This window comes from Cryptotermes secundus, unplaced genomic scaffold (genome assembly GCF_002891405.2).
Source record: "Cryptotermes secundus unplaced genomic scaffold, Csec_1.0 scaffold143, whole genome shotgun sequence".
Classification (NCBI taxonomy): Eukaryota; Metazoa; Arthropoda; class Insecta; order Blattodea; family Kalotermitidae; genus Cryptotermes; species Cryptotermes secundus.
The window spans coordinates 740,673-755,981 of record NW_019741301.1 but is presented as its reverse complement, the minus strand read 5'-3'; the positions used below and the strand labels follow the sequence as shown (position 1 = coordinate 755,981).

The 15,309-nt window shown below is 40.9% G+C and overlaps 1 protein-coding gene across 6 annotated transcripts in view; it reads left to right on the top strand.

Moving 5' to 3' along the window:
- Positions 1-227: 227 nt before the first annotated feature.
- The window catches only part of LOC111872686 (glutamate receptor ionotropic, NMDA 2B), a 309,458-nt gene continuing 294,376 nt past the window's right edge, over positions 228-15,309 (top strand). For 4 of the 6 annotated variants that reach the window (XM_023866807.2, XM_033754788.1, XM_033754785.1 and 1 more), the window contains exon 1: positions 228-474. Coding sequence is in view for 1 of the 6 variants with exons in the window: in XM_033754789.1 (XP_033610680.1) it covers positions 14,735-14,786 (52 nt within the window). In the remaining 5 variants the exon portion in view is untranslated. Of the gene's footprint in view, positions 475-14,707; positions 14,787-15,309 lie in introns of all 6 variants that reach the window. The other 2 variants (XM_033754789.1, XM_033754786.1) reach the window with 2 other exon arrangements.

Genomic DNA, 15,309 nt, shown 5'->3' with positions numbered 1-15,309 from the left:
TAAAGGTCGGTGAGCTACAGGACTACACGGCGTCAAATCCCAGCAGACAAATCTTCAGACATATGTGTTGATACACTGTAAACGTAATCAGGGCTGAGACGTGTTTGTGTGCGTTAAGTGTAGAAGCACTCTCTGTACACAATTCAGGCATGCGCGTTGTTGCGTGACATCGCCTCGGAGGAGGCAGTGGGAGTGTCAGGGAGTCAGGACACAGCGGCAGCAACAAGTGCGCCCTCAGCCGGCCGACCGCAACGTACATGCTCTCATACCAGTATCGGCGGAACAGTGCGGCGTTGGACTGTGAGTTCGCGCGTGGTCATAGTGACACAAATATTAACAGTGTAGACATGTGTCGTAGTGTCTTATAGTGGTTCAGAATTACAAGACTGAAAATAATTGCTCAGTTCTACATCTCAAGTAATATACTTCGTGATAATTGAATGCAGAGTTTGTCAGGAAAGTGCTGGTAGCAAGGTAACAGTCCATTTTAAACTATACCAATAGGTAACACCGATTAAATATATAATTAACGCGGAATTTAGTGAAATATACAAACAAAATAGTAACAGACTTAAACACGTACGAGTGTGAGTTGTAAGAATAGCTTTATAAAATTTCAAAGTACGCATCCCGTTCTGTGTCTTAGAGTACTTTCAAATGGGGCAGTGAACACAATTATAACAATAATACCCAATATGACAAAATAGGTACTATCGTATCCAAATTTGTTTATTTGTGCAGTTTTATTGCAATAAAACTGCACAAATAAACAAATGCTCTTTCTACTTTGCCTTACTGAATGCTATTGTTGTGTTTAATGTGCCGTTTGAAAGAACTTTATACAGAGTTGGATTTGAGGTTCTCAAAACGGTGACAACGAAGAGCACTTCTACGATGTCACGTCACCTAATCTAGAATGACGAAGTTTCGGAGGAACGTACTGCCTCCATCTTCAGGGTTGAAGAAGGGAAAGAATCGATGAAGAGGCACTACACAATCTCTGATTACTGTATGCTTCACGCTCGTTGCATCTTCGAACTCTGAAATGGGGGTAGTACATTTCTCCCAGATATCAGTAAATTTCTACAGATTTGTACGGCGTCACATCTCAGAAAATAGTATTCTTCAGCCTTCATACACTCGCAAGTAATTTATCCTCATCCTGTACTGAGGTAAATGAAGAGATAAAGGTAATACTGTCCCTGTACTTAATTAAACATTGTGCCATGAAGACATAGGGGGAGTGGAGGTATAACTCCACCATCCTTGACCTCGTTACTAGATGGAGGTGAGTGGCCAGCTTCACGCGCCGGCCGCTTTACCCCACGGGAAAGTTCCCCCCATATCCATTGGATAGTAAGCTAAGTGGGCTCTAGAGCTGGTCTGGACGCTGTGGGAGAACAGAAAATTTTGCTACTGCCGGGATCCGAACCCTCACCATCATTTACTACACATTTAGATATATGAAAGAGAATTATAATGAATGTCTAAAAGATATTTGACAATGCTCGACCCATTATAATAATATGACATATATTGTCCGTTGTCCGTGGTATATTCAACAAACACAGTATATCAGAAATTCGACCGGCTACTATCGTGTTCGATTCCGGGTCTGGTCAAGTGGGATTTGTGGCGGACAAAGTGGCGCTGGGGCAGGTTTTCTCAGAGTACTTCGGTTTCCCCTGCCAATCTTCATTCCACCAATTGCTCCACAATCGCTCTCACCTATCATCTGGGGCAGGTACAATAGGCCAGAATTGGCGAAACGTCGTGTTTGCCGAATACACTGTAGACAACGGACAAGGCTAATATTACATCCTTATAACGGGGATTCTGAATATTCCTTACCAATATAAAGTCTAACTTAATCAAGCACACTCCATCTTCAGGAGTTCAGAACCTCTCAGCCGCTCACAAAATTCTCCACCTGTTATGGAACCAGAAAATATATTGCCGTGTTCGTAAAATCCTGCCGTTAGACAATGACGTGGTCCAGATAAATCCAGTCCACAACCAAACATCCTATTTCTTAGAGATCATATTAAAATTATGCTCGCATCAGTGCATAGGTCTCACAAAATGTTTCTTTCCTTCGGATTTGCGTTATAACTAACATGGTGGCAAATGTAAATTAAAACCCGTTAGTTTACAATTAAACATACGGTGTACATGAAACTGGTAATGGAATTACAAAGCAATAAAACTTGTGGAAGTCTTAGTTTAAGGTAAGGCTAATGGTTAAACAGCGAATGTCCGGCTCTAGTGAACACGGCATTTAACTTCTGAATTAGAAGACTTAGAATATCTTGACCATCTTTGCGACTTTGTTCCTGAAGACGCCCACATCCCATTACATCCTTCAATTAGCACTGTGAAACTAGCACGATTTATGAACTGCTGTTTATGAAACGCAATGATTTACGTGTAATTGGTACACCCCACATAACGTCACATCTGCCATATGTAACCTCAAACTTCACAACGTCGACATATCCGCGACTGTTAACACTTAAATATTTGTAATCCAGTGAAAAAGTTAAATAGTTCCGTCCAGTGCGAAAGTATGACAATGCGACCAGTCACACTGGACGGAACTATTTAACTTTTTCATAATATTAGTGTGACGGACCAGAATGAAGTAAATCAAATTTGTGATTCAGAATTTGTAGATAGGCCGATGTTTGTGTGTGTTCAGACGCGTCATGTTAAAGACATATTCTAAGAGTTTATATATTAAAACGGAACCCAAGCAACTTTTAAAATATTATCCCAATATTGTTCGCTACGTTAGCGATGTAAAGCGTACAATTTTATTTGTGAGAACTATACCCAAAGACTAACCTTATACTTTACCCCCATTATCAAGTCCACAAACTGAGGTCATTGGTTTTGTTTTGAATTGCTTTTGTGTTTCCTTTGGTTTTAGAAACTAATATTTTAAAACATTCTAAGGTTATAGTTTAGGTTTTGGTTTTGCAAATAAATATCTATAATTGGCAGCGTTAACATGGAAAACAACATGGCGAACAGCATGTCTACAATATTAAAGATACTTGGGTCATCCGATAATGTGTAAGTAGCAAAGTGTGTAGTGCAGGAATTGTAGGTAGGTCTATGTTTTTGGTTTTTTGACACAGCAAATAAGAAATTTTATGTGTTATATACTTGTTTATGTACGAGGGAGAGTCAGTAAACATGTTACATTTGGAAGTAAAACAGCTGTAATGGATGTAATATATTTTCTATGAATATCACTACGTAGCAGCACAATCCAGCTTCATGACAGTCTAGGTAGCAGACGCGTACATGCATGTTCGGATACTGGTTTCAGTAGTCAAAATGGCCACCGTGCCTGAGGAGTATATTACCGAAAAGCAGCGTTTTCTTTGGGCAAATGGACTCAATGCAAAGGATATTCACAAAAAAAGTGCTTCCTCTTTACAGTGGGATATATCTATCAACCCCCTCGTTGGTGTCTCCACCTTATCGTGGTGAGGGAGTTTGAGTATGCCAAGGACCCTGAGAGCTATACCAGTGGTAGCGTAGCTACTGGCAGGGCCTCCCTTGCTGGACAGGTCAAAGGGTAGGCATCAGACGAAGAGAGACACCAAAAACCAAAAACTGATGCCGGAAGCAGCGTCATCAGCAGCGACTTGAAGCACAGAGCAAATGATGCTCGAGATGGTTCAAGTTCGTATAGCAACAGGCGTGACCAGAGTGGTTTGAACGGCTGTTGTACGGCGATGTGGAAAGCAAATGGAAAAACTACCACATTATCACTTTTCCTGGATAGTCTCTTTCCAAAAACAGAGACACCATGTATGCGAACCAGAAGACCTAAGAAGATGCTGGATGACCTTGGAGACAGAAGAGGATATTCTCATTTGAAGGAGAAAGCTCTAGATCGCATCAAGTGGAGGAATTGTTTTGGAAGAGACTGTGGACCTGTCGTCTGACAGATTACTGATGAATGAATGAATATCTATCAACGTAAATCGTTTCAAAATTGTATGCAGAAACTTGGCACATGTTTCGCTGATGACAAGGTTGAAACGGAAGTGCAGAATTGGCTGAGATAACAGTCAAAATACTTCTATTCTGCGGGTTTCGACGCACTGGTAAAGCGATGGGGCAAGTGTATCAATGTTGGTGGAGATGGTGTAGAAAAGTAAATGTATTATCCAGGTTCGATTATCACATGTTTTACGTTTTATATTCATTTGTGCCCTATTTACTGACTCTCCTTCGTATAAGGATACTTTCACCTTTCTCTCAATCTTCCGGAAAGCAATATGTATATTTTGTACAGCCGATATATTTTTGTTTTCGATTTTCCACCAAGTGCCAGGACAGTAGGGCCCACCTTAAATTTTGCTATACTTCATTCATAATATCTGGAATACTAACATGTAAATAAATACGACAAATATATAAGCTCTAAAAGCGCAGTTCACAACGCGCCGACTTATCCGTTTGAGGATTTTCAGCCGTGTTGCTGAAACAAGCTCGTAGCATCCACTTCTCAGAACCAGTAGCAACCGTTTCCGCACAAATATATTGTCACATAATATGGAGTGAATATACATGGGTTTTGGATTGGATGGCTGGATTTACTGACCATTAACACGACTCAGAACTACAATCAATTACAGCCCCATCTGTAATCTCCACACTTTACAAATCACCACAGCACCCGCTGAGTCTTTACTAGTCCTCTGTGTCTGTCGTCACCAGCCATTTCCTGGCAATGGCTTCTAACAGTGAAGATTCTTCAGCTTCACGCGTTCAAGTCCTCTCTTCACAGACCCACCAATTGCCTCCGTTATAACTCCTTGGCAAAGACAAGCAGAAAACACTTTTCATAACAGTTCCTCTATTGTTGTATATGTAATCGTAGCTGTGAGAACGTGTTTACCCAGCCGTTACCTAGAAACGGTTCTACGGGCTACAATATTGGCACATTAAGTAGCATGCACTGTTTAGTGTGTCTATATGGTGCCATTGGTTTAATGAAGAGAGGCGCCGTGTGTAACGCGCGAAAAGCACTTCCCCCACCTGTAAACCAATACGGTATATATATATACACCGTATATATTCTGCACAGACTATAGTTTCACTTGAATCTCAGCAGCCATATTGCTTTTGCTGATAGTACGAAATGAAAATCTAAGAGGTAGGTTGACCTTTAAAGAGAACGACTTTCAGATTAGCTGCCATGAAAATTAGTTCATTGTTTGGGATTTATTAAGGGAGACAGGGATTAAGCATGATTGTGCCATAAGTATTTCCTAAAAAAATATAAGAAAAATAGATTAAGAATTATCAAGCGGTAACACGTGAGCACAGGCGCACACGATCCAACACACGTAACTTGTTAACAAGAAATTAAATCACAGGTACTTTGTTAGTTAAATGGCTGAATAATTTAACAACTTTATACTCCAGTTAGAGAAAACTAAAGAGAAACAGCGGGGATAGTTCAGTCGGTATATCGACGGCCTATGGGCTGGACGGTCAGCGTTCGCTTCCCGATTCCGTACGCCACGTGCTCCAGACCGACTCTAGGACCCAACCAGCCTTATATCCATTGGGTTCTCAGCGGGAATAGCGGACGGGGCACGAATCTGAACACTCAACTTTACCTAGTGCCGAGGTAAAAATGAGGAGCTATACCTCCGCTCAAACAATACGTCCTCATGCTATGGTGCTTAATAAAGCACAGGGATGAATTCTCCTTTCAAGATTCAGGGTTCTCTGTGCCTGAGCTGAGGTAAATTATTGTACAAGGTTTTTGGTAAACGACATCAGTCATTAATTCGAATCCTGGCCGGTACAATGGCTATTATATCTTAAGGTTTCCGTGGGTTTCATCACTCCCTCCAAGCCAATTCCGGAATTGTGTCTCGATTAGGCCATGAATACTTTCTTCCAAATCATTTCCAATTCACCAATCAGCAAGCCATTCCACCGTCCGACGTAATATAGCCTCGTTGTTAAATAGCCCTTTAAAAAAATCGTTAATGGTAAACCCGATTTAACTTTTGTAATCAACATATTCGATTTAATCTGGAGCAGCTTATTTCGTTTCCAGTGACCTCATCGGTATTTGAACCCGCGACCTTCTGACTTGTAGCATAGTGCCTTAACCACTACTCTACCGCGTGTATCACATGACATTATATACATGTATTGTCATCCAGTTATCATTGGCATGATAAGGTAAAGTTTCCCCTGTGCTTAATTAATTAAAATTACGCCATGAAGGCGTATGCCGGAGTGAATGTATATATCCACATTTTCTTCACCTCGGCACTGATTGGAGGTGGATGGTCAGTTCTGTGTCCCGGATGCTTTATCCCCGGGGAAAGAGCTCCCGGTGCCCATTGGATAGGAGGCTGGGTGTGTCCCGTAGCAGGTCTGGACGACACTGAGAAGAAAAAATTCTGCAGCCTACCACGACTTGGAACTCCGTCGAGCTTGTAGCTAGTCGCTATACCGACTGCGCTATCCCGGCCTGATTGCATTGATTAAAATGTTTATTATCAAAATTATACATGTTAGGTTGGTTTGTCTTTGTTTCTGTGTATGCGTTTGTTGTTTGAATCTTTTCTCGCGTTTATTTTATAACTTGCCTTTGGGCTTTTGTGTAAGTACTTAAATAAAGAATTGAATTGAAATGAATTACCGATATTACAATTTGTTTCGCTTGTAATTATCGCCCTTGTTCAAAGAGACAGACCTTATATTCAGCTGCAGTATCGAAATTTCTGCTTTAAGCCACCGGGGACATGGTCACAGTTATGTACTGAGAAGTGAGTGCAGAAAGAAGCAAAGGCAAAACTGTGCGGTAGAATTCTGAGAATTTGTCATTGCCAGTTCTAAAAATTTCGTCGGTGAAATTTCATTTTATATTCAGTAATTTTTAACTGAAATTTTTGGACATTCCATTACAAAATCAATCCTTATCTCTTACAAAGAACTTAAACATCGATGAAATACCTGAAACTTTATTTACACGTTAAAAAATTAAAATAAACTTATTGGCTGGTCAAGTAGAATAAATATATATGAGGAAGAGAATTGGATGCATATTGAGAGTAAATATGCGGTCTCAGCAGATCCCTCATACAAATGTTTATCTCTCATGTTGACAAAATCATCTCAGTAAATTCCACTGAAGATATTTGTCAATAAACGGATTTATTTTGGAATTTGTCAGTAGTTTTTAGGTTTAACGTGAATCTCTCTTTCTACCGATTGAAAGGCAGGTGTCAGTTAAATCCCTGTAGTGAAATCAATGTAAACCAGTGTATTATTGATGGGTAGAATATGTTATAGAAGTGAGAATTTTAAAAGTGCAGAAACCGTGGAAACCATAGCCTAAATAATATGTTGAATAAATGTCACATTTTCAATTGGCCAAAAAAATAAAAATATACAAAGCGTGTTAGCTTATAAAATGCGATTTTATGTAGCCTGTTACAAGCCAACCGACGTTTCGAAAGAATATATTGCTTCTATCTTCATGGTTGAAATGTAAACCAAACAAGTGGCTGTGTTTTGCTTACCGCTGCTTGCTTGGATTTCTCTCTGAACCTGAAGATGGAAGCAGTAAGATCATTCTAAACGTCCGGTGAAATTCTACAGGACTACACGGGATTAAAACGCAGAAAAGAACACTCTTCATAGTCGACCGGTGTTAGAAACAGAAATCCAACTAATAAAATAAATTGTTCATACAGGAAAAGTGCCCCAACACGCAACAAAAAGAGTAACAGCCTAACAACATGCAGATTCCTAACCAACTACAAGGTTCGTCAGAAAAAAAAAATGGATGGATTTCAAGCTACCGTTACGTCACGACAGGGGGGAGGCGTAGAGTGGGGGGCGGACAGTTGGTTCGGCGGGAGAATGCAGTTTCAGTTGGTAACATGGAGTGGTCGGGTGCACAGCGTGCGTTCGTCGTAGAGACGTTTTTGAAAAATAAAGAGTCTGTGATCGCCACTCAGTGAGCCTTCCGCACTCATTTCGAGCTCGGACGTCACGATAGGATCCCTACTCGGAGCACAATATAATAAAAAAACGGGGGGAAAACACAGCCCCAACCTCTAAGGGCGGCAATATCTTCCCCAGTCTTCCACTAAGAGAAGAGACACGAAGACACGAACTTAGCGGTTTAAGATTTTAAATATTAAGAATTTTAACAATTTTTAACTCAACAATAATTTGTCTTAATTAAAGTCCTTATACAAAACTTTGATTCAATCTGTTGTACTATGACCAATGTAACGGTAGTTTTCTCGGCATGTTGTGCCTTCTGAGGATGGTCCTTTACTGACCGAAACATATAAAGGCATCAGTCACACCGACAGTGTCAAATCATGCTATAAAAGACGATATCATGGCCGTGAATACCCATGATATGGTCATCTGGACTGTGGCAAAGTATAATATGGTAGCGACGTTTAGGAGGAACATATAGCGTCCCCCGATTATAGGATCATTATATATCTCGCGAAGGTAATTTAAACGGTTCGCAAGTCAGATATTTTTATAGGATTTGAGGTTATCATATCGGTAGTTATGTAGAGTTGTATCTTCTGGAATATAATGTCACGTAGTCTGTTGAAAGTCAACTGACGTTTCGGAAGAACATGTTCCTCCACTTATGGGGTCGAAGAATAAGCCAAACAAGAAACGAGCGCGAACCACGTAGCAAGCAGAGACACTTGGTTTCACGTTAGTGTGTTGCTTGGTTTAAATTTATACCCTGAAAATGCAGGCGACACGTTCCTCCGAAAGCCGGTTGAGTTTCAGCGGAATACACGACGTTTTATCTCAGAAAATATAACTACAGAAGTTTTTAATTTTGCGCCCTGAGAATAACTCGTGGGAAAATCGGACGGTCAGTAAGCAGGCTCCGTATCACTGCTCTGTATCCACTGAAACCAGCACAAACAAACTCCATGGCCTGCAGTCCGCAAGCGAACTACACCGACCGAGCGACCGCCGCTTGTCGGCGAAGTTAGTGCCAACTTTAGCGGATAGAGAGTGTCGCGTGGTCAGCGCAACGGATCCCCACGGCCGTTAATCTCTGTTTTCTAGACCGGAGAAACCTTCACATCATAGGCTAAATATTACATGCGTTCATAAGGAAACTAACATGAGTTCCGGAGTATTAAGTCCAAGGATGGAAGTTTCAAAGTGCATGAATACAATATCGTGTTATGATTTTACCTCGTTTCTTCTAATCACATCATATCCCCTGCCTTCTTCTGACGCAACATCTTATCTTCAGTTAATATAATACCGTTAAATAACTTAATATAGGATGCCCCTAGTACATGTCGTGTTTTACAGCATGATTTATGGTTGTCAAAATAAGTTAAATAGTTTGTTCCTATTCCCCTTCAAACTTCCGTGCTGACACTTTATATACAAGTACTTGTACTTCCCAAGTTTAATCGGCTGTGCCCCCGAAGAAGAGAAGCAAGAAACGTATTATGATGTCACGTGCATGGAGTGATAATAGACGGGTTTTGGATTGATGACCGGATTTATTAGATTTCTTGATACACAACTCGTGACTAAATTTTACAAATCACTGTCACAGTGTCCACTAGCCGTTGCTTGGTAACGGCTTCCAACGGCAGACGTCCCAATTCCTCTGGTTTCCCCAACTATCCCCCGGCCTCACTTACCAGCTTCTAAGGGCTAACGCTCATAACGACTGATCCCCAGCTAACTCACTCGCTTACCAGCCAACTCTTTAACTCCACTGAATTGTCCTGCTTGTAACACCTCGGCAACGACCGCGTTGAAAACACTGTTCGTCTGTTGCAATGTAATTATTGCGTTCGTGTCTTTTGGCGGAACCGTTACCAAGCAACGGCTGTTGTGTAGTTGCTTATTTCTCGATCGTTGCTTAGCAACGGGTCTACATGTCGTGATAACCTACCTATTTTGATGTCCTTACAAGAGGTACTCGATAGGTCCTCCATGTTCTTTGCAGTACCGACTGCACTGGCATAAACCTTAGTTTTTAGGTATCCATACAGAACACAAATTGAGAAAGTTCAGATCACGTGAGAAAGTAAGCCTGCTGCAGCCCATTATTTAAACAACTTGGCATCAATCGGACCTCTACGGAGACCATGTGACACAAACAAAGTGTTCTGTAAACATCTGTTTACAGTTTCTGACGGCAGGACGTGGGAGTTTTCTAGTGAGTGCCAGTTTTTTTTTAAGGAAAGCCCTCCGGGTGCATATTCATGGGAACATACCTATTTTGATGTTCGGGAACATCCTGTAAAACGAGGCATTCTGTATATCATTCTCATAACTGCAAGTTCAAAACTTCCATAAAAAAATAATCGAGTCTATACATAACTTTCTGATCCACTTGCCACACTTGTTAGCTAGCAGCAGAGCGGGATTACAGATGGCGTTGCTAACGTTGATTGTTTCGGATGTTACGACTAACACAGTTCATACATTATGCATCTTAATTGTATTTATTGTGGCTATAAATCAATGGCCGAGTCGTATTTGGCTGCTGGTCATAGATATGCATATTTATAAGCGGGAATCGCTAATTTACAGTATAACCTTTAACAGAAGATACGGAGCAAGCTGGCATAACTGTAAAATTTTAGAGCCAAATGCTTAATTCGAATTTTTATCGGGATACCGGCTATCCTGACTGAAGCTTTCAGTGGTTTTCAACAAACGTTGGGATAGTAGCTCGATTATGCAACGGATATTTTCTTCCTAATCCTTTCTAATTCCATCAATTATCTATCATCTTTTCATTCGTTGGTGTATAATCTAGCTACTCACAGTGTCATTAATCCCTCCCTCTCCGCCCTTGCCACACAAAAAGAAAAATAACAGAACGGTAATAATACTCATAAACACGTTTAAATCTATCAGATTTTAAACCCTGTGGAATTGCATGTCAGTGAAATTCTAAACAAAGACTGAATTATTCATGTATTCTGTGTCAGTGACGTCATGTCATGTCCAGATCTTAAAAAAAAATTGTACTATTTGGATAATAATGTAAATCCTACATAGTGGCTTTTACAGAGAGACCGCTTCGTGTTCAGTGAGCTGAGAGGTAAACTGCACATGAAATTTCCAGTATATCCGGCTTGTTATTCTGTAAATATTAACAGCGACATCCTCCTTAAACACGTTAACCCTTGAAATAACTGTTAAGCTTTCCCCTTAGTTTGGCATGGCCCTGATATCGATGCCAGCTGGTTTTGTCTCCGAATTTAATCTAGAAAACGAAAGTAATTGTTTGATGTAAATATAATTTATCAATAAAAAACACTAGTTTCGTTTATGTAAACAAGCATCGCCTCTAAATATGCATCAAATCAGTATAGGATTAAACTGTGGGCACAATCCATCAAACAAAACAAACAGGTGACGATATATCGAACTAATTACTAAACCACGTCGGGGGCAATAATTATTAAAACATGCTGACATGGATAAGCAGGTCAAATTATAAACTGACTTATACATTCACTTATGGACCAATTGAGCAGCTACTCGAGAACTTCCCAGAATTTTACGGAACCGGAAGGTTCATTACCATGTTCACAAGAGCCCTCAACTGGTCCCTATCCTGAGCCATATCAGTCAAATCACATATCCAGTTTCCTTCGCTTACGTCGTTTATCAAAGGAATCTGTCCAGGACTGAGGCTTCTTCTTAGCTCCACACCCAACCTCCAAGCTGGAGGACCACCCCTTCTCTGCTGTCCGCGGCTGCTTATTCAATATATTCTCAGCTAACCTCCAGCTGTCATTTAATGTTTGCGTAGTTTTGTGTGTGGTGTGTTATTTGTGTGTTTGTGTCTTATTGTAGTACCACTGCCACTGGATAAAATCCCATTCGCAGTTAATAATAATACATGAAGGGCGTCTCCTCCATCCGCAACCTGAGGACGCGCCATGCCGTTGTGACAAGGGGCCCATCTAACATGGATAACAAATTGTTCGCATTTCAAAAAAAAAAAATGGGCGTTTCCGAAATCCTGTTATTTCATGAATTCGTATCGTATAAATCTCCTTTCTGAAGCTGATAGTAGCTCAGTTAGCCACAAACTCCCTACAAGTGCATTTTCGCATCTATAAGAGCGTGCTGGTAGGAAGTATGCTCAGCCAGACGCGCCCACTGAGCATACTGTTAGAGGGGTTATCAAATTCTGTCATTCTGTCTTTAAATTAAAGTATAAATTTAGTAACCATCCCGCGTATGCTGGTTAGTGGTAAGCGCTGTTCACACTGTTCCGAAAACTTCGTCACTCTCCACCGTGACGGCAGAATCCTAAATATTTTTGCGGCCTCTTTAAACCTGTACAGGCATGAAATATTTCGTCAAGTGTAATAACAATTCCTCTAGCACCAATATTAAATATTGCACGTTTACCTACTACCTAAACTATCCACCTCCATGGACTTGAGTCCTTCTTGAGAAACAATCATTTACTCAATGGCTCAAAAATTCTTTACGTTTTATGGAAATTGAAGGCTCATTGCTATGTTTATAGTACCAATACCAATTGTACCTATCCTGAGCGAGACAAATCCAGACCATATCCCACCGTCCAATTTCTCCAAGATTCTAATATTGTCACGTGTTTGGGTGACTGAGACGCTGGTTTTGATTGGTAATTGGAATTATTGATAACCTACACGTCGTAATTACAAATAACACTATTGCTGCTTTACAAAATTTACAATCACTCCGTATTAATCTTCTCAGTCTGTTTCTTTACTGTCCGTTTCCTGGCAAGGGATTTATAACATGAGAACTGTAGGAGTCCCACTAAATTACACACTCACAATCCCACAGCACTATAGCACACACAAAGTCTTCAGTTCACAAGCTATCTCTTCTTCGAACTTCCCGTGGCTGTCTCCTACCGAGAACTCAGAACTGAGAACTCTGTCACGCACTGTCACTATCACTTCTGGTTCAAATCCGCTGTATTCTAGTTAAAAATCGCTCTTTTTATTTAGCCGCAGCGCAGACTCACGGAAAACACAGTCTCTATTGTTGTAGAGGCACATTTACCTCGTCGTTGCATAGCAACAGTCGCGGCGCGGACTCCATTACAAAACACTCTCCATATTGTTGAGCTTGTTCAGCGAGTCGTTGCTTGGCAACACGTTGATCAAATACGTTACAATATTATTCTCCCATCTACATCTAGGTCTTCCTTGTATTTCTTTCCTTCCGGATTTCCCGCAAAAACCTGTACATACTGACCGACTTGATAAAATTCTTCGTGGATAGAATAATGTTTGGAAATAATAGTTGAGAACTCAACGGGATCCTGGAGGGTCACGTCCCACAGTTTGGGAATTCATATTCTGTTTCATTAAGTTCCATTTTAATGTTATCCTCCTATCTACCCAGACATTGCAAATCCAATAGCAATTTTCCATTCCTTAAGTCGCTGAAAGGAAGAAATTTAAGACCAAGGCCGCGCATAGTATTTTTTACATTCCACGTACAATTTTAAGTGAAGTGGCTATTTCCTCACCACTCAACTCTCCACCGTACGAAACTTGTAGTTCAATATATTCGCAGCTACCCTACGTGTCTGGAGGCCGTCCCTTCGTCCGAAACCTGAGGGAGCGTCATGATCTTGCGTGGAACATAACTAAAAGAGCGATGGGCTACGGACTGGACAGCCGGGATTCGATTCCCGGAGGGCCAAGAGTTTTTTCTTCTATTCCACAGTGTCCACATCGTCTCTGGGGCCCACCCTGCCTCCAATCTAATGGGTCCATGGGACTCTCCAGGGCAAATGGGGCGGGGTGTGAAGTTGACAATTCACTTCCATCTGGTCCCGACATCTAGAATGGTGGAATTCTACCTCCATTCCCCATACATCTTTATTGTGTGGTGATTAATTCTTTAATTAATTAAATATAGAAACTATTTTTTCCTTGCCACTGCAGCCCCAGTGGGCCTAGGCCTACCTCCATGAACTTCTCTGTTCACTTCGGTTTTTCTAGATCTTACACATTCGGTAGGACTCCTTGGGCGGGTGATCAGCTCGGCGCAAGGCCTCTACCTGTACACAAACACAGAAAAACAAACTTGACATCCATGCCCTGAGTGGGATTCGAACCCACGATCCCGGTTTCCAAGCGAGCGAAGACAGTACATGCCAGAAAGTACTTTACCTTTCTTTATTATAGAGATGACAGGGTGATTACTTCAAGATGGCATAACTATTGCTAGACATGTCAGATATTTTGCATATAATCGCGGTACATTGGATTCAGTTCGAGAAACCACCTCCGAAACACAGTGTTCTGAACACAAGAAACACATTGTCTTGTTGACGCGCTTGAGAAATTCATCTTCTCTTTAGAAAGTATGCATGCATTTCTGTTATTCCGGGATAAATATTTGGAATAAATCACGTGTTATCTACAGCAACGATACAGTGGCAAAGATAATGCGTATTACACGTATGTTTCACTTAAATGTGACAGCTGCACTTCCTTCATGAAACGCGTTAATTTCTGAGAAGTCCAGAACAAGCAAACGAACATGTCCTTAAATTTATGTACTACTCTATTTTTCTAAGCTTATTTGCAAAAAATAAATTTAATTTACAGTTTATTTATGTATTTTTGACACTGTTATTTGTTCTGTTGCTTTTGTTTAGAGAGCAAAAGGAATCTGAGTGAACCAGATGCCCGTGTGCTGCAGACTTTTCCCGAAATACTACAATCTTCCGAGTAGAAGTAAGTAAGAATTTTGGCCGCGCCACAGCTCAAGAGGTTAGTCTCTGGCTTCCCATCGCGGAGGCCCGGGTTCGATCCTGGGTCTGGCCAAGTGGGATTTGTGGTGGACAAAGTGGCGCTGGGGCAGGTTTTCTCCGAGTATTTCGGTTTCCCTTGCCAATCTTCATCCCACCAATTGCTCCACAATCACCCTCACCTATCATCTGGGACTGGTACAATAGGCCAGAAGTGGCCGCAGTACAAGGGACCTAGTCCCTTAAAACAATACATAAGAGTACGCATTGTGAACTTATGAACAGGTGACCCAAATAAGTAAAAATTTACAGCTATATTGTTAGCCATGTTGGCTGTGATAACCCTAGAAATGTATTTTTGAAAACGAAACTAAAAACCTAACTTTAAAATGATCTCAGAATTCAATAACAACTTACTGTTGCACATTTAAATTATGAGCTTAAACCAAATTTTAAGAAAAATCAATCCAGTTTAATTTCGATGTTAAGCACACGTACCAATTCCACGG